Source organism: Lissotriton vulgaris, chromosome 3_1 (genome assembly GCF_964263255.1).
Source record: "Lissotriton vulgaris chromosome 3_1, aLisVul1.2, whole genome shotgun sequence".
Classification (NCBI taxonomy): domain Eukaryota; kingdom Metazoa; phylum Chordata; class Amphibia; order Caudata; family Salamandridae; genus Lissotriton; species Lissotriton vulgaris.
This window is the reverse complement of record NC_141689.1, coordinates 540,099,603-540,119,644: the sequence shown is the minus strand read 5'-3', so window position 1 is coordinate 540,119,644 and position 20,042 is coordinate 540,099,603. Positions and strand designations below refer to the sequence as shown.

The 20,042-nt window shown below is 48.5% G+C and overlaps 1 protein-coding gene across 1 annotated transcript in view; it reads left to right on the top strand.

The window, feature by feature from the left end:
- The window catches only part of TNPO1 (transportin 1), a 1,561,564-nt gene that overhangs the window by 1,450,736 nt on the left and 90,786 nt on the right, over nt 1-20,042 (top strand). Inside the window, exon 22 of the mRNA XM_086960799.1 lies at nt 10,084-10,158. Coding sequence (XP_086816925.1) covers nt 10,084-10,158 — 75 coding nt within the window. The remainder of the gene's footprint in view (nt 1-10,083; nt 10,159-20,042) is intronic.

Here is a 20,042-nt window from a genome sequence, read left to right as displayed (position 1 = left end):
ACGTACGGTGATACGACCTGGGGCAGGACCGGCGTCTGGGGAAATGTTACCGGCTGTGGAATGGGCGGCTCGGCGGAGCCCTCTTAGCGACGGAGAAGATACCTGTGTGGTTGGATCCGGGCTGGCGATATCTCCTTTGCCATGCTACCAGCGGTCAGAGCGGTATCCATTTTGAAGCGCCTACCACCCGCATTGCTGTACAGCCGGGGGCTCTCACATCGTGCGAGCCCCTTATTGCGAGCAGTATCTCTTTTTGCCTTAAATATTCTCCCTCCGCCCTATGGAGTCGCCATCCCCCCTCCGATGTGTGCCTACTGCAGAGATGGTGCCGGCGCCGGTCTACCTCGCCGAAAAGACGGAAGCCTCCATATCCCTGACGCAAGCTGCCCTGCCTACCGTCGAGCTGGAGGGTGCCCCGGTGGCGCCTTTGCATACTGCTGCCATGCTAAAGCGGGGAGCTGTCCTGACCTATGGTGATATCCTTCTAGCCCTGGAAGACTTGAGGGCGACATGGTGGCAAAACACTCGGGAACTGGAGCGGAAGATTGATGTCGCTATGTCATCCAGGGAACTATTGCGATTGTCTGACCCCCCAATGCCTCTCAACCCATTCGAGGTGGATACAATGTGGCGACAGGGGGATACTGTGGAACGTCCTCTCCCTGGCTACAGTGTCGAGTGTTCTTTTCATGACAAAGCTGCAGATACAAAGTTCCCTTCCACTCTAAAAGCTGAGACTCTGCCTCTGCAAGTGTTGCCACGGCTTCCTCAACATCGCCGGAGTGTGTGCCGTTCTGTGGGGGGAAAAGGTGTTTGTCACTTTGGACGTGGTGATGGTCGATGATTGGGAACTCTCGCTTCTTCTTCCTCTGCTTCTTCTATGCCGGGAGCGGCCATCTTGCTCCTTTGTTCTGCCTGAAGTACATTCCCAGCGGTGGCCATGCTTGGAGGGGTTTCAGCGTTCAGGCCAGGGCTGATGTTGCCTCCCTTGATGATCCTGCCGGACCGCCTGGCATGACCCGGACTTGAATACTTGTCGATGTTTTTGATGTGCCGCATGCGTGTAATCCGCTATTGTAGATTGCGGGGGTGGATATGTGGGGCCACCTAAGATCGGGCCAGGACTGGGCGATTTCCTTTAGTGTGCTGTACGTATTGGCGGGCGGGGACTAGGATGGGACTGCTTTTTATCGGATTTATTCGCACATTTGGATTTGAGTCTCCCCACCTGCTGCTTACTTGCTACTTCATTTGTGCCGATGATACTCAGGGTGGGGGATACTTACGGGGCTGGTGGTGACCGGGAGTATGCTATATTTTCCTCCTCCTGCCTTTTCTGGGAGTCAGCGACTGGGATGTTCTTTCCCACTCGCCAGACTCTCTTTTCTCACTTGGGGTTCTCTTGGGGCGACAGGCATGCCTATTGGGGGGGGTGGGCCGTGGCCTTCCGCTGGTATGCAGGGTGGGGGGATGGGATGTGTTCTGTGTCTTTTCTTTGTGTCTATGGCCCTCTTTCTCTTTCTTTCTCTCCTCTTCTTCGGTTTCTTTCTCTTCTATGTTCCTTGGGGTCGGGGTCCAGTGTTAGTAGGGAGTTTATTGTGTTCTATCATTCTGTGGTATAGCGTTTGCTCTTAGTTCCTGGATGGCGGCCTCCTATTTCCTTACAAATGCCTTCCTCTATATCGCCTCCTTCTGGGTGCTCCTTGAACGGTATGTCTATCCTGGTCAGTGATCTGCTTCGACTCTTTTCGTAGTTTACTACAAGTACTCGACAAAATTATAAAATTAAACCTTTTCCTATCCTGACATTATTGTTCTATGTTCTACCCGACACTTCTCACTCAGAGATTGCTTTAACGGCGTTCTGCCTATTGGTTTTTTCTTATATCCTTTTCTAATATGTCATAGCGGCCGGCCTCGAGGGGTTGTAGGCAGACGCTGTGTATTGTGCATTTCACAAAATAAAGGTTTAAAAAAAAAAAAAAAAAAAACATTAACAACACACCCTAATGATACACATAGAGAGCAACACATGCCGCACAAAATGTTTTAGTCCTAGTGACCACAAGGAACGCTATGTGTATATACACCTCTGTGCAATGCCTACCGACAGTGAACCGACCTATCTAATTATTCTCCTCTTCCTAGCTCTATTTTCCCTCCTAGTGCTCACTGTGCTGTGCACGCTACATGGAAATAAATGCTTGCGAGTTAAAATGACCATTTATTTTCTTGCTGATTACAAAGACTGTTTGTATGCGCGCTATATGCTATAGTTAATGTTACATTGAGAAACGTAATGTTAATTTTGTTCCCACAATACAGGAATCTCAGTATGAAACATGTCGACCTATCTATAGACGTATGGTAATCCAGTAACTCGATTACCTAATATACCACTATTCAAGTTTTAACTTACAGTGCCCACCTCTTTATAATAAATTTTGTTTTTGGTGCGACACTGCCTTTTAATAATAATTTTTTTGATTGCTCTACACACTATCCCTCTGTAGTTGTCCCTATAATTTCTGGACACTTCTACACTTACCAGAGGTTGCCTCGGGTGAGGCAGGCATATAGCACGTTATTTGATAACCCGATGACTATGCCATGACACTAGACAAGGGGCGGATAAAAAGATACACTGCAACATCAAAATCAAAGCATCTATGAGGGTTCTCAAAACATAACCAATGGTTATTGTAGATACCACTGTCCATTCCCATTTTTGATTATCACAGCACTATCACTTTGGACAGGTGGGTGCTGCAGATCGTCCGAAGGGGCTACTCCCTCTCCTTCGAGGCGACTGTGAGAAGGTGGCCTGATATACAGTGCTCACTATTCTAGTGAACACTATGTATCAGTCCAGCAACCCTTATTGATGATTGGTTGTAAGTCAACCTTATAGGCCAGCTATCCTAGTAGCGTGGATACGAGCAGTCTAAGGCTAAAGACTCGAGAGGGCGTGTTAAGCCAGCTGTTTACCACACATATACCCCTTGAATACCCAGTGAAAGGACACCACACAAGTGTTATGAAAATAAACAGGATATTTATTAAGAATCACAACAGCCCTGTACTCTTTATGAGGACAGGGTACTAAGCACAAAACAAAACTCTTACGAAAATACTTAAGTTAGCACAGTATATACAAATGCCCGAGGGGCACGGAAAACCATATACTCTGAAAGTGGAATGCGAAATTACTAGCAGGTAAGTACAGTACTAATAGGCTTAGGAATCGCTAGGACTTGACTATAGAACCTTCAGATTACTTACAGGAGGCCTAGGGGACTCGGGTGCAGAGTGTGCACTCTCACGCGTGATGCGGGACAAAGTCTATGGTAGCTAGTAATGACAAAGTTAGTGTTCTCGGGCGAACCCGACCTGGTAGGAGGAAAACGAAAGTGGATCCTGACCCTTGGATAGTGAGACTATGCTGGGGCACCGAAATGCCGAAGTTACCTAGCCCAGGGGCTGCAGCTGCATAGGTCACAAAAGACGTCGGGGATCCTCGTAGACGGACCAGGAGCCTGGAAGAAAGAAGTTGCTGGCAGGCGACCAGTGAAGAAAGTTCGATGGATCCAAGCCTGGATCGAAGGAAGATGACACCTGAAAGCAGAGGGGACCAAGTTCGAGACTACTAGCCAGTAGTCAGTGGGCACCAGGAGGGCACAGGATGGTAGCCACCTCGACTAGGTGAGTGGGTGACGCTGTGATCGCAGATCTCACGGACCAAGAGGCGTTGTCGGCGACCAGGATGGAGGAGCGATCTGTCCCACGATGGATGAAGCTGTCGGCGTCGCTGGACCCAGGATTGGGCAACAAAGCCTTGGCAAATTCAAGCCCACGCGGTGGACTCAAAATGGCGTCTGGAGTGGACCAGGAGGGTCCGGGGTGCCTCTCTTGAAGAAGGAAGCAAGGGCCAGTCTGGAGCAACCAGACCAGCAGCAGTGATGTCGTCGGGCGTCGTGAAGAAGGCCACAAGCCAGCCGGCTAGTAGCCACACAGCGCGGTGAGCACGCAAAAGCAGAAGGGCCCCACGCAGATCGTGGAGATGCTGGAGGGCTGATCTTCGGTGCTGGAGCTGCTCAGGGTTGGGGCTTCTCGGACCCCAAAGCACTCACCAATGGAAGACTCGGTGGGCTTGTTGCAAAGAAGTCGTGCAGTCTTGGCGATCGTCGGTCCCTCGAGGTCTCGTCGCACTCACGGTTCTCAGCTTTGCTGTAGAGGTGAGTAGAGGTCAGAGGTGCCAGGGAAGCCGGGTCTCGTCGAGCTGGGTCGTCGGATTCGTGAAGAAGGACTGTGCAGCAGACCGCAGTGTTCTTAGGATGGTGCCTGCGGATGCAGGGTGACTACTCCTTAGCCACAAGGGAGAATCTTGAAGAAGGAGATCTTGAAGTCCTTTCGCAGAAAGTCGTGTCTTGATTCCAAAGATGATCTAATTTGAACAGGGGGCCCGCTCCCATCTTTATACTAAAAAAGGGGGCTGACCCGGTGACTAGGTCCTGCCTATGGGTGGGACGAGGAGGGGGGTGGTTACACCCCTCTGCCATGCCGGACTTCCCCCAGGCCAGGGGCTGGTGTGCCCCTGGAACTGGTTCTGACCGGCCTATGCGTAGTGAGCACCGGGGTGCCACTCAGCAGTCACCTTCCTGAAAAGCCCTGCCTACCCAGGATACACAAAACCATGTCTGGGACGGTGCTAGCACCGCCCCGGACAGGAAACCCTTTGTCCAAGCCTCCCTCGCTGGAAGGACTCCCAGCTGCAGGGGGTCAGACTCGTGTCTGTGGTGGCAGCATCCATTTTGTGGAGCTGAGGCTTCAGTTAACTTTAACCGGGGTTCACAGTTACATACATGTCGTGTCCCTCTAGAAGGGTGGAATGCTAACCCCGTCGCCAGAATTGGCGAGGGGTTAGTATTCCAATTCGTATGACACCTTACTCGACATGTTTTGATAAAGCAATACCAAAGTTGGCATTTAACCGCGAGGATTATAATGCACTTAAGAGTATATGGTATGCGATATCATGGAACAGCTATTAGGACTTGGTTCCGCAAGCTGCAGACAGGCTCAGCTCATGCCAGAGCACCATCTCACACGATTCCAAGCACTCTGCCTTCAGGATTGTCAAGGCCTGCCATAGGAGTGACTGATAGGAATCTGTGTGTCCATTTTAGGGTTAGGTATAGGTATACTACACCTACAGCAAAGGTTGATTACACGACTTTGCCCCAGCTGTCATGCAGCCAGTTGTGTCAAATTTAGGAGGCCAGCCAGGGGTGGCATAATACATGCTGCAGCCCCTGGCAGCCCTGGGTACACCTATGCCCTGAGTTACAGGGTCTGATAAGGTGGCCCAGTACCAATTGGTAAATGCACCTAGGGTACATGTTGTAATTTAGAAAGAGAACAGCCAGGCTGTGGGTCTGATTGGCAGGCCCACAGCCAGAGAAAGTCGTAAACTTGGAGATTGAGCGGGGGCAGTTGAGGCCATTTGACTTGCCTCCCGAAGTCTGTGATATCATTCTGGCAGCCAGGCGTCCCTCCACAAAGTTGGTATACGCCTGCAGGTGGAACAGATTTGTGGCATGGTGCACAGCACAGGCTGTGGATCCTCTCAATGCCCCTCTTTCTGAGGTTCTCCTCTTCCTTCTTTCTCTTGCCCAGCAGGGCTCTACTCTGTGCACTATCAAGGGCTACCTTTCAGCCTTCTTAAGGCTACCTTATCAGCCTTTCTTATTCAAGTCCCCCATTGTAAGTAGATTTCTGAAGGGCATCACACACCTGTTCCCTCCTGTTCCCTTCGTGATGCCCCAGTGGGACTTGAATCTTGTACTCACTTATCTAATCTTGTACTCCTATATTTAATTACAGTGTGTTATGTGCATTATTCTTTTCTCTAATTCAAAATACATAGAAGCTAGAGAAGGGGTCCTATTCCCTAGAGCAATAAATTGATGCATCAAAGAAGTTTGCAATGGGTGAAGGTTCCAAGTATCTAGTGCTTCAAGGCTACTAGCCGAAACGCGCGTAGCAACTATAATCTATTTTTAGCCATGTATTCTGGTCAATATTTACAATTTTTGTATCTTTTTGATTTACTAATGAACTGTATATCTAAACAGTAATGTATTGTGACATATAACAATTACAAAGTGCACAACATGAGTATAATTGTTGGATTTAAATCAATGAATGTTAGAAGGTTAGATCTATAATAATACAATTAAATAAAGCATCTTTTAGCTACATGCTATTGTGTGTATTGTTAATCCCTATTCAGTACTCTCTGTTGTCAGTTTGGGTCCACCTGTAATTCATGTTCCTAAATTTCTGTCTTTTCAGATAACAGAGTGTTGAACATTGCAAGCACTCACCCCCAGCCAACTGATCTGGGTTTAATCCATCATCATTCTTTAGCTCACTCCGCCACCCCAGTTCAGACATGGCCATATCCAAATCAGTCTGACCCTGTGCCTCATGGGAACAGTCCAGCCCGAACTGCCAAGCCATGTCTTCCCTGGACCGGAAACAAGCATCCTGGGACCGGTTTTTGGCTAATGAGCCATCATCAGCCACCCTCGGCAACCTCCCCACCTCCACGGACCCCTCCGAAACCTCTGCATCGTACTCGACTCCTCCATCTCCATGACCCAACAGGTCAACGCAGTCACCTCCACCTGCTTCAACACCTCTGTAACCTCCGAAAAAGACCTTTAAATGGATCCCCCCGAATCAAGGAAGACCATCACCCACGCACTCATAACCAGCATACTGGACTACGGAAACACCCTCTATGCCGGGATTAACAAATCTCTGTTCCGCAAACTTCAGATCATACAGAACACCGCAGCCAGACGTGTCCTCGGCATCCCTCGACACAAACAAATCACCCAGCACCTGCGTAACCTTCATTGGCTCCCCGTCAAGAAAAGAGTAACCTTCAAGATACTCACAAATGCCTACACAACACCGGACCCTGATACCTTAACAGAATCTCCTTCCACGTACCCAAGAGGAACCTTCGTTCCGCCGCCCTCACCGAACCCCCGAGCCTAGGCAGAGCGAGAACGGGGGAAGAACCTTCTCCTACATCGTAGCAAGACCTGAAACGAGCTGCCGATCAACATCAAACGTGCCCCCACCCTACACATCTTCAGGAAGACCCTCAAGACCTGACTCTTCGACTGACCGTACATGCTCCTCCAGCCACCCCACACACCTTAAGACCCTTGCAGGTGAGTAGCGCGCTTTAAACTTTCTTGATTGATTGATTGAGAAAGTAGATTTTGTGATGCAGGACACCTTCAAGTGCTGTCTGTTCTTCCGTGGTGTAGATAGAGCTGCACCGGGTACCTCCTGATACTGTTTCAGAAACTTATTTAGAATTCGGCCAGAACATAGGAATCTCCAGACCCTCTGGCAGCGCAGACTTAGTCAACATATCAATTTAGGACAGAGAACCCTTGGATTGTAACCCATAAGTACATCAGATATTTCAACACAGGGCTTTACCCTGCATGCCTTTATATCGCTGGCATTCAAACGTGTTGGCCTTTACAATGTGTTTTAATACCACGCAGGACTTTTGAACTCAAATCTTTACCCTGCAGTGCTTTTGTAAAATCTGATATTCTTCCATATCTAAATGTGTATTTTTTTATCATTTGTGTGTTTCTGGGGGTGACCCCTGCAAACCCTTTTTTTCTTTATATTATTCCACTAACCTCCCTTTACCTCCCCTGAACTCTTACAAACTCTTTACTTCCCTTTACCTCTACCCTCCTCTGAACCCAGAGAACTCCTTAACCCCCTTTACCTCTACCATCTCCTGATCCCTAAAAATCTTACCTCACTTTACCTCTACCCACAACGGAACCCTAAAAAGGCCTTATGCCCTTTACCTCAACAAGTCTCTGAATTATAAAAAAAAAAAACCTCTTACTTCCCCACGCCTCTAAACTCTTAATATCTTACTTTATCTCTACCCTTTGTTACGCTTCTATATCTAAAAATGAACCAATTGCGGAAAGGTGTCAAAAACAACAGTCATCATGTACCTTAACCTACTTGTGCTACTATGAAACATTGACTATTTGCATTTCCTAAATAAACCATTTCTGAAATAAACATTAAACAGTATGTAACACTGTTTGTTGGAATTTCACATATAAGCAGTTGCCGAACTATCATATCGTACTGAGACAAACAGTATATTTATTCTAACAATACTAAATACAATATGCTTTTATAATTAAATAATGTGCAGTAAAGTGTATATATGAAATGTAAAGGAGGGGTACATAAGCAGAACAAATGTCACTCAGATATTACTACTTCGTTATTTTACTGGGAATAAAACTTTTTTTTAAATCTGTGGTCCGAGTTACTAAAAAATGCACCCAAACCTCCTAATATGAGGTTGTGTGCATCATAGGTCATCTTTAAAATCTAGCCACTGTATCATCGTAGTTACACTGTGCAGGGGTGTGGAAGTTAATAAAATATCTACTTGTCCATGGGGCAATTTGCTTCATAAATCTACTTGTCCTGTAACAAAATCCACTTGCCCGCTTGGCGCCATGTACTGCAGCGACAAATTATGGCCGCAATCTCATTATATAAGAGTTCTGATATAGCCTCCTTGATTATGCCAGGGCTCATACCATAGTAGTGTTTGAATACTTGCAATCCCCTTATGTTTCCACGTTTCCGCAGATCTGCATATTGGGGCTGAAGGTAGTGGTAAGCAATAGTTCCAGGGTGAGTTCTATTTATTGTCCTACTTCTGTAAACTATTGGTAATTCACGAAAGCTGCATAACTACCCTTAATGCAAGGCATGTACCTTGGGTGCACTTTTGGGACTTTATTTAATAATTGGGCCCTTAATATGGTCTGGCATTGACCGTGACCTTTTGTGTTTCTTAAAGTTCTGTTTTGGCTGGCTTCATTGTGAGTTGACAGCATTCTGTTCTTTCACAAAGAGCATATTGGCACACAAAGTGTTTTTGTTCATTGCCAGTAACTACTGTGGCAGTGTGTGCTTTTTGAGACCAATAAACTATTTTTGCTTTTGCCAATGTTTGTTATAATGGTGAGGGCCTAGCAGCTTACACCCTAATAAGGTTTAACAAAAACAATGCATAAACAAGTCACACATTGACATAACTAAAAAGCTGACCACTAATTTCAGACCCACTGGCTTAGCCAATGCTCGTTTGTTTTTGTTTCCCATAATCATATTGAAACTGGTTACACTGATTTTCCGTTATGAATATTTTTGGGAAACACTAGCATGCATCAACACATGTTACTAAATGATGATGCAAAGAAAGGGTACCTGAAACTTTACAGTAGTTTAGCTAAATGTTTTTTTTTCACTGCTTTCATTTTTTTTAATGAACATTTTATTTTGAAAGCAAAGAATCATCAATTTTGATTTCAGGCTTTTGCAAATATTTGCATCAAATCAGAGAGCATTCTGGGAGCATTATACATAGCTTCATTTTGCTAAACTTTGAAAACGTGTGCAAACATTTTTGTACTGGAACCACTGTCAGCAGTGTAGTCAACACTTGAGTGCTCACCCTAATAATAAAGGATTTTAATTAATGAACCATGAATACAAGTTTGAACAGCAGTAACATATGGGCAAAAATATTACCTTAACTGCAGATAGTCTCCTTCCCTGATCCATAATGTGGTACTGGGGGTTGGGCTGACTTGTCCCAAGGACAAAATAAACATAAAAACTTGTTTCCCTTGACCCCAAAGAACATGTCCTGGGCGTCGGGCTATAGGAATTCCACATCCCTGTACACTATTACCTTGGTCCAATTTATACTCTGTCTCTACAGTAAATTCAGTAATGGTCACTCAGCCAGATGGGACATTAAATATGATGAACCATTGATATCGAAATCAATTCATTGATGCTGTATAATATTTTAGAACATTACATTTAACTGTAATTGAACTAAATACTCCAGTGTTTCCAATATGCTACCATTCTTTGCAACAGTTTCCTTTGCATAAAAATGTTATTTTAAAAATCATAACTTCTACTTTGCAGGACTTTATATTTTTTTGTGATGCTGTTGCATCCTGGATTAGCCCGAAAGATGATCTTCGTGACATGTTCTGTAAGGTAAGATTTTTTTTGTGGTTTCCTTTGTAAAAAAAAATCTTCTCTAATTTGAGTCTGAATTAAGCCATTGGTGTCTAATGAACACTTGTATTAAAGGTTGTTTTGCTGGTCTTATGTTGCTTTAATTCCATTTGAAGTATTTGCATGGGACTTTTCAAAGCTTTTAAATTGAAAACTTCTAATGGATAGTTCTACCTGCAAGTTCCTTGCGTTTCAAATATCCCAGTCGTGCCAGACTGGATTCAGAAACTTTCATTAGCTGTTCCACGAGATAAGGGGTGCAGGCTCCATGTTGGTGCAGAAACAACACCACTGTGACATCACTGGAGTGATAAAGCACCAACTCCGGCATCCTGATGTCCATTTCCTGTTTTAAGCACCTTCTCGACATGGATGCAGATCTTGCTTTCTTCCGTCCATTTTTCCTCACTGTTTTCTGACAGAAGTTTTGTGCACTGCTGGGTATGTGGCTCCCTAAACGTTATGGGTTCAAGTCTTACTGGTATGGTGATAGACATATGTCCATTAAGGACCACATAACATTTGCTTGTGGGCCATTTGACTCCTGCCTCAGAATGCATCCCTAGGTGATCAAGGAGCATGTGTCAAAACTGTTTGTGGCCCAGGCTCGGCACCAATCCTGGATGAGATACAACTCTACCTCCTCTCCATCTTCAAAGTCATCTAGGGAGAAGCACCACACACACACAAAAAGAGGAAGAAGCAGTAGTGCTCTTCCCCCAAAGGAAATTCACCACAACACGTCTCACTCATTAGGATTCTTCATCAGAACTAGAGCTAGTCATGATTCCACCTCTAGATCTGGCGATGGCGTTGCCACTGGTCCCTTCTCCATGCCCAGGACTACCTTCTGACCCGATCGCAATGCCCCTGACTGCTCCTACACACTAACTTTGCCTCCTCCGCCGTGTCCTGAGTTTACCACCCCAAATGTTGATCTGGAATTTTCAGTTGGCAGTCTCCTCTGGATCACCCTGTGGGACCCTTTAGGATGGTGCTGGTTCCTTCCCTGCCGCTGTTCAGACCCTTGACTTCTCAGGCAAAAGGTCTTACCAACATCTGCTTTTTCTCTGGCTTATCCATGGTAAGAGTCCCTTCCAAGTTCTCTGGTGCCATTACAGGCCATTGAGGTTGATCATTTGCCACTGGGCTAGTCAGATGATCAACCTTCCTCCAAGGATATAAAGTACTTCAGGAGTAATCTCAACATCTCTTGGACGGAAAGAGCAGTCTAAGGGCTCTCGTGAGCAGTATTGGAATACTGTGCATAACCAAAGTCTGATTCAGGGACATGCTTGAAGTCATTCCCTATAACACCGTTGAGAATAGTGAGGTGGATTTCTCATTACCTCCACTACCCTCCTACACACATGATTTTCCTGCTGTCTGGAATGCAAGTGGCATAAACACATCCTGGGGAACATAGATGGATTTCCTTCTTCGGAGTCCCTTTTTCCTGAGGTAGTTGCCTTGTACTTGTTAATCATAGGACGGAGACAATTCCGACCTCTTGATGTAGGGCTTGAAGCCAGCAGAGCAATCTTTGAGCCCTTGCTGCCATTTAGTGAAGCACTCCTAGAACCAGCCTGGAAGACCAGTCTGTCCCTGGAGAACTTGGTCACAGGCACCATGTAGCCCTAAGCAAGTCTCTGGAGGCTTTCCAACTTCACCTACAGACTAGTAGTCCAAAACACGTGGTGGCCAGGTGGAAGGTATTTTCAGCTGGGACCCTTGAATGCCCTTGTCTCCTGAGATGGTACATCCATGCTTTGAGGGATATGGTGCATATAGTGCTCCCCTAGCTAACAGACCACTTCATATATATAGCATTATGCAGAGGTGGTAAAGGAAGAACAAGATGTGTGTAGGTGCATAATAAAAGTCTGACTGGGCACTACAGATTTATCCATGAGAGCAAAGTGGTACTCTTTGTCCCTGCATCGGCAAGCAACATTTTGGAAACAAAGCAGACTCTGCTCTAGAAAACTTTAAAGCAGCCAGAGCCAGAACTCATTCTTTTGACAATCACCGCGGAAGGGACTACCAGCTATACCACAGATTTTTTTATTTGTTATGTGGCTTTGATTTTCTTCAAAGTCCAGCCATCTCGAAACCCCTGTTTTGGACACTGCCGAGCTAGTAGCTAGGCAAAGGTCATGTTATCAACCAGGTAGCTACCTCTCCACCCCAACATCCCATCCCCAGCCCCACCTGGAAATCAGCTCTAGCTTGCCCTTGTAGGATCAAGGAAGGGCAGGTGTCCTTTCTTCAGGCCTGAAGATTTTGTGGAACAGACTGCCGAAGTGTCTTTTTCACTTCCCCTCAAGCAGACTGCAACAGTGGATGAACTCAGGCAGCTGAGAGAGGCTGCAGAGAAAATCTTTTTACTCCATCAATTCCAATTGGAGTGCCTTTGGAACCCAAAATCCAAGGGACCACATACAGCCCTTACTTGAGCACAGCAGCTCCAGCCATGGTGCAAAGTCCAACGGCGTTCTCTGTACTACAATCGTAGCCAATCTCCTCAACTCCAATACCGCATCCCCGATGCTGAACATGGATCCGTTTTTGTCTGATTCAGAAGCTCTGCCCCCACCCTCTGACATCTGAGGAAGGAAACCTTTTTGAGGACTTTTAGGACGCTAGCGGTTTAAATTTTTCACCTGACATTGAGTTATCCTCCCTAAACCCAGCAATGGCTACAGAAGGCTCTGCCTCCTTCACCACACTGATCAGGAGAACAGCAAAGGTACTAGATCTCAACCGACCCATGCAAGAGGTCAAAACAGATGTTCTCACTGAGGGTCTGAACCCAGCTCAGACCAATAAAGAACCTCTATTGACCTTTTTTGAGGTCCTCATTGATGTCCTGGTGGGCACCTGGGCAAAACTGGGATCTTGCCCCCCCAGTGAATAGGCAGGTGGCACTTCAACATAGTCCTTCTCCAGGGGACCTGGGTTTCCTCCTTCTGCAACCTACCTCGGAGATCTTTGTTGTGTAGGTGTCCACCAGCCACCAGAACCCCTACAACCCTGCCTGAAAGAGAATACAAAATAATGGAAGCATTTGAAAACAAATGTTTTTCACTGCCATTCTTGCGCCTTAAGTCTCTCAACATCTCTTGCCTCCTGGGTAGGTACTGCACATTTTGTGGTGCAGGGTGACTGGCATCTTCCCAGCTGTCCAGAAGACATCAGACCGACCCTACAGTTTCTCACTTCTTAAGGCTGAGATGTGGCGATGTACACAATGCATTTTGGCCTGCAAACTACTGACTGCTTGGATAGGGCAGTTCGAACTAGTACTGTGCTGCAGCCACATGCATGGATTTGCTCTACAGTGTTTAACTCAAACGTCCAACAGTCCGTAATGGAACTGCTCTAGACTGTTTGGAGTGAAGGTTGATTTGGCCTTGGAGAGATTTAAAGAGAGCAAGGCCAATGGCTGCTCTCTTAGCCTAGGTCAGTGTGATCAGCAGTACCACCCCCCTTCAAAAAACAGCTTCCCTTTTAAGGCTTTGGTAAGGGTTTCCAACAAAGGTAACAGCAATACGTGCCTCAACAGCAGTAGGCCTCCTAGTCGTTTTTCAGGAGATGTTGGGTTGCCGGCTGACAGTGTGTAGACCCCAAGGAGCAACACACTGCCTAAGCCCCAGCCCAGCATCCGCCACTGAACACCTTAATATGTCATTGGTTGTGCACAATCATATTGAGTATCAGGTTACCTTCCCCCTCTGACTAAGGCAAAACATCACAGGCGACAAATGGGTGCTCCAGATCTTCGAACTAGGATACTCCCTACTCTTGCTATCCTGCTCTCCAGACATGCCTACCTACCCAAGGACAACTTGTCTTTACTCCTTTGAAAAGTACAAGGACTCTTGGCCAAAGGAGTAATTGAGAGGGTGCTGGCATCAGAAATCAGGACTGGTTGTTACTCTAGTTAACTTCTACTGTTGATAAAGATGAAGGCCTTCACCCTGGCTGGATCGTCGCCCTCTGGACTTCTTCCTCCGCAAATAAATATTCAAAATGCTCACACATTGGCCCAATTCCTGTTTGCCCTAGACCCAGGTGACTGAAAGGTGGTGCTGGACTTGCAGGATGCATATTTTCACATCTCCTTCTAACAGTCTGATAGGTGTTTGCCACAAGCACTTTCAGTTTACTATGCTCCTTTTGGCCTTGTTGGTGCACCTTGTGTTTTTCCAAGGTGATGATGGTGGTTGCAGCCTGACTGCGGAGGTTGGAAATACCAGTCTTTCCATACAGAGAGGACTAGCAAGTGAAGATGGGCTCGCCTCAAGCTGTCGTAGGCCCACCTCCAGACCACCTACAATCTACAGACATTGTTTGGACTTTCCATCAATGTGCCAAAGTCACACCTGACTTCTACACAATGGCTCCATTTTATTGGAGTTATTCTGAAAACAATACTCTTTTGAGTCTCGGCGAATTAAGGACATTCAGGCTATTATCCAAATGTTTCAACCTCTAACCTGCATATCGGTGAAAGCTACTCTAAGACTTATGGTCCTGCTTGTGGACCACACCAGGGGCCACATGTGAGCTCTGGCAGTAGGATTTGAAGTCTCAGTGAGCTCAGCACCAATGAGGCCTGGCAAAGTTCATCCAGGTGTCGAAGGAGTCTGCAAAAGATCTGCAGTGGTAGCTACTTGACCTCAATTGGGTTGGTGACAGATATCCAAAGCTAAAGTTCCTGACATATGCATCGTTGCTGGGCTGAAGAGGTCAGCTATGAGGTTTAGATCGGGGAACTCTGCTCTCTGACAGAAGCTTGCTTCCACATCAACCTGCTGGAACTGCAGTTGATTTGCTTGGCACTTTAGGCGTTCCTCCCTAACATGGATCTCATGATCAACACAACTGCCATGTAGTATTGCAACAAGCAGGGCAGCATGAGGGCTTGAGTTCTGTAATTTTATTAGATTTTGTATATCTGACTGGTGTAAATACTTGCTGCACACTCAACTTGGGGATGACCCCACCCAAAAAACATCATCTTATCAGAAACAAAAGAAAGTTCTTTGAAAGTGTAAGTCTAATGCAGTCAGTGTAAACATAAAGTTCTAACTTTCGATGATAAATCCAGAAATATAAAACAATTTGTCCGATGCTTTACAGAGACTTTTACGGTCTTGTATCTGAAAGTGCAACAACAAAATGTTCCAGTGCATTTTAGCCATCACAGAGCCTTTCTTCAGCAAAAGAGCTGAAAATGAAAAATGTAACAATAATCAAGAATACCCTGAGGCAGCCTTAAAAAAAATATATATATATATATATATATATATATATATATATATATATATATATATATATATATATAGTGACTGTCGTATTCTGTACTCTTAGGGATATGTATACAAATCTCCCCTTAAATCAAAACTGCAATGGCGACCAAAGGACCCTTTCTAACATCCAAGAAAAAGAAGCAACATACACACCGCTAATGAGTGCACTTGTGTCACCAAAGGCATCTAACACCTTGGAAAACCTAACCCAATATATAGTAAAAATCACTGAAACCCCACTACACAACAAAATAAAATCATGATTGTTGTGCTCAACACATGCGACGAAGATCATTCATGCTATCACAGTGCTATCACCCGTGCACAGTTGCTCTCTTCACCTTCTTTGCCATCAAGATTGCATTCCTCACCATAACATCTACCAGGTGAGTGAGGGAACTCGGTGTATACATTTCTGTTCCTGGACAAATTAGTCCTCTTGACTGAAGCAGCATTCCTGCGAAAGGTAGCAATGCCCTTCCATTAAGGGCAGTCCACCACATTGCCAGCTTTCTTTGCAACACCACTTCCCGCCAAGGAAGAACCACCGCTTCCTTGCCTTAACCCTGAGTGGGTACTTAGTTTCTACCTGAACCGAACTATAGACTACGAACAGGATTAGCAACTTTGTCAGTTTCTCTAGGGTTAAAAATGGCAAAGCAGTGTAGGAAGGGACCATCTGAAGATTGATTGTGCTATGCATGAAGATCTGTTATGGGCTAGGCAAGAAAAAGCTCAGAAAGTGCTTAATTTGTATAAAAAATTAAATAATGCAGAGCCTTCCTCAGGAGGCCACTGCAGCTTGCACAGCTTTTGGACCCGTCAGTGACCATGACATCTGAAAGAAACACGTTAGTACCCCTGCGCGTCGGTAGGCATAGTCCTGTGGCATCTTGATCGCCGGAATGACGTCTCTGAAGTACTTAGATGCCTCCCTCGCACGCTGACGTCAGTTCTTCTTCTTTTTTCCGTACCAACTAGCGCAGATCCGGGAAGAGCACGTACCCTTAGTCATTTTTAGACTAACTTTTTGGACATTTTTGTCTATCTTTTTCGAGTCGACTCAACTCCTGGTGCCAGTAGAGATGCCCGGTTTCAAGCCGTGTGACGCCTGTCACCGAATGATGTCGGTTACCGACCCCCAACGCCGGTGTCTCTACTGCTTGGGGGCCGACCACGATGACGAGTCTTGCCCTGACTGCCAGGCCTTGACGTCGAAGGCTAGGCGGGAGCGTTGCCGTAAGCTCCTCGAGCTCTGGCAGTCGGCTCAGTGCCGCTCGAGGTCCCGGTAGAGGAGGAGGTTGAGGGATCGGTCGCGGAGCCGCAGTCATCATCGATCGTCTGGATCCAAGTCCTAGCACTCAGGTAAGTCGAGGCATGGCTAAAAAGTTGAAGAAGATTAGCTCTTTGACTTCCCCTCGTCAGTCGCGCGACTCAGCCGAGGGTTCGGAGGCGCCACCCACGCCGCTCCGGCGGGGCCCACGCAGTCTCATCCGGTCCCACACCCTCCGGTCCCTGGACTCAATGCGACTCCGGAACAGATCTGAGACTTCCTTGTGGCCATGAGGACTCTCTTCCTGCCATCAAGACCCGCCTTCGGGCCCGCAGGTCCGACTTAAGTTCCTTGCCCTGTGTTGCCGGTGTCTTCGGCTTCCGTCTCGGCGCCGCCGGCGACTTCGGTCCGGGCACCGCAGGACCTTGTGTGATCCAGGCCTGGATCCTGGTTGCGCCAGTTGACCTTAAGACTCCTCCGCTGGCACGACCCTCACAGTACCACCTCTGGTGCCGTCCTCAGACGACGTCGTCCCCGGTTTCAGCCCCGGCCCGGCGTCAGAGCTGCGTCTCCCGGCGCCCTCTCCGATGCTGACTGGTGAACTTTTCAACTATGCCCCGGCTCTGTCATTTTTGCCTGTTTATCAGGAAAGGGATGAAGGGGAGGACTGGGAGGGGTCTGAGGGCCCTCTGGCACAGCAGTGCCAGTTATGTCAGGACTCTGCAGAGGAGCTGAGGGAGGCCAGTGGTCTAGACACTTCGCCTGACACTGGTTTTCCCTCTCCTCCTTCCGTGGCTACGGAGGAGGGGGCAACCTATACTGTGGTGCTGCGCAGGGCGGCCACGGCCCTGGGCTTTGAGATCCCTGCAGCGGCTGTATGGACTAACCTCCTCACCGAGGTGCTTAAACTGCCAGTAAGCTCTTCGGAGCCTCTGCTGCAGTTTAATGAAGCCCTCATTGACGTTCTGACGGGCACTTGGTCCAAGCCCATCACAGTTCCCCCTGTGGACCGGAACGTGGCCCGGCGCCACCGCCCAGCTCCGGTCAACCCCTGCTTTCTGTCCACCCATCTCTCCCCTGAGAGCATGGTTATCCAGGCCTCCACGTCCCTACCGCACCCCCGGACCGGGAATCCAGAAGGCTGGAACAATTTGGCAAGAAACTGTTTTCCTCTGTCAGTCTAGGGTTGCAGTCCATAATTACTGCATGCCTTATGGCGCCGCGGCCTGCCCCATACCTTCCGGTCCCTGGGCATGACACGACGCCGGAGGAGATCAAGCGCTACCTCATGGCCATGAGGTCGCTCCCTCCTCGTCGGGTTCCGCGGCGCCTTCGGGCACAGCGGCCTCGACTGGGGGGCCTGGCGGGTCTGGTGCTTCGGCCGGACGCCGCCGGGGACTTCAGTCCCGGTGCCGCAGGCCCCCGCTGGATCCGGATCCGGGTCGTCGCCGGTCGACCACACGACCTTGCCGGCGCCGGCCCCTAGGGTGTCCCTGATCCTACCCTCGATTCGGTTCCGGCGGCGCCGCTCTCGACGTCGCTTGGAGATTTTTACTTCAATGAATCGGCCCCATCCTTTGAACCTGAATTTCAGGTGATGGGTGATGAGGGAGATATGGGAGGGGTCTGTGGACCCTCTGGCACAGGAGTGCCAGTCTCAACACGACTGGACATGTGAGCTTGGGGATGCCAGTGGACTGGACACCTCGCCAGACACTTGTTTTGTCTCCCCTCCAACCGTGGCTACGGAGGAGGGGGCTGCCTACAGTGTAGTGTTGATGCGGGCGGCCAAGGCATTGGGCCTAGAGATCCCGGTCTCGGCCGTGAGGACTAACCTCCTCACTGAGGTCCTTAAACCGCAGGCAAGCTCAGCTGAGCCTCTGCTGCCGTTTAATGAGGCCTTGTGTGACGTTCTTTTGGGCACTTGGTCCAAGCCCGCTACAGGTCCGCTACAGGTCCTCTTGTAGATAGGAACATGGCCAGACGCTACCGCCCTGCTCTGGGCAACCCTTGCTTCTTTTCCACCCACCTAACCCCTGAGAGCCTGGTTATCCAGGCCTCTACTTCCCAGACTGCATTCCCAACGGCTCCGCCCGATCGGGAATCTAAGAGGTACGAGCAATTCGGTAAGAAGGTGTTCTCGTCCCTGAGTTTTGGACTGCACGCCTCTTGGGCCGCTACACCCACACTCTGTGGGACACCGTCGCGGACGTGCTGCCACAATGTCCGGAGGGGGTTTGGACTAAACTCGCCCAAGCCCTTGCGAAGGGTCGAGATGCGGCACGCTATTCCATCCGGTGTGGGCTGGATACCACCGACTCACTAGGCAGAGCGATGACAACGACGGTGGCGGTTCGACGCCACGCCTGGTTGAGGACTGCCAACTTTTCGGCTGATGTCCAGGCCACCCTTCTGGACATGCCGTTTGATGGCCGTCGCCTCTTTGGCGACAAGGCAGACCATGCGCTTGAGCGTTTTAAGGACTCCAGGGCTACGGCCAGGTCCTTGGGTCTCTCTACCCCACGCCAGCAAACGGGTGCCTTTCGCTCCTTTCGTGGCCAAGGAAGGGGCACTCCCAAACGTGTTGCCAGCCACGCACCGCAGACTAATACACAGCACGGTGGCGGCCGTGGAAACCGCTGTGGCGGCGGTCGGGGACAACGGCGAGGCCAGTCCACACCTTCCCCTGCAGCATCCGCCTCAAAACCCTCCTAGTCCGTGCTTTCAGGCCCTTATGATGCCAGTGGGGGGCAGGGTTCGCCATCACCACTTCCACTGGCGCACTGTCACGTCGGACATGTTGGTGCTGCAAATCGCCCGAAGGGGCTACTCCCTCCCCTTCGAGGCAACCCCTCCAGCCATACCACCGCAATACCACAGCGTGTCGGGGAACACTTGCAACTTCTGCAAGAGGAAGTTACGGCCCTCTTGGCCAAGGGGGCCATAGAGCGCGTTCCTGGGCCGGAAGTAGGGTGTGGTTGTTACTCCCACTACTTTCTGGTATCCAAGAAGGGCAAGGGGGGCCTGCGCCCTATCTTGGACCTACGGAACATCAGCGGCTTGCTCCGGAAGGAGGAGAACAAAATGCTGACATTGGCTCAAGTCTTAGCTGCCCTGGACCCAGGATGGTAGCGTTGGACATTCAGGATGCTTATTTCCACATCTCTGTCCTGCCGGCCCACCGGCGCTACCTGCGGTTCACGGTAGGCCACAAACACTATCAGTTTACCGTGCTCCCCTTCGGCCTTACCAGCGCCCCACGGGTGTTCACCTAA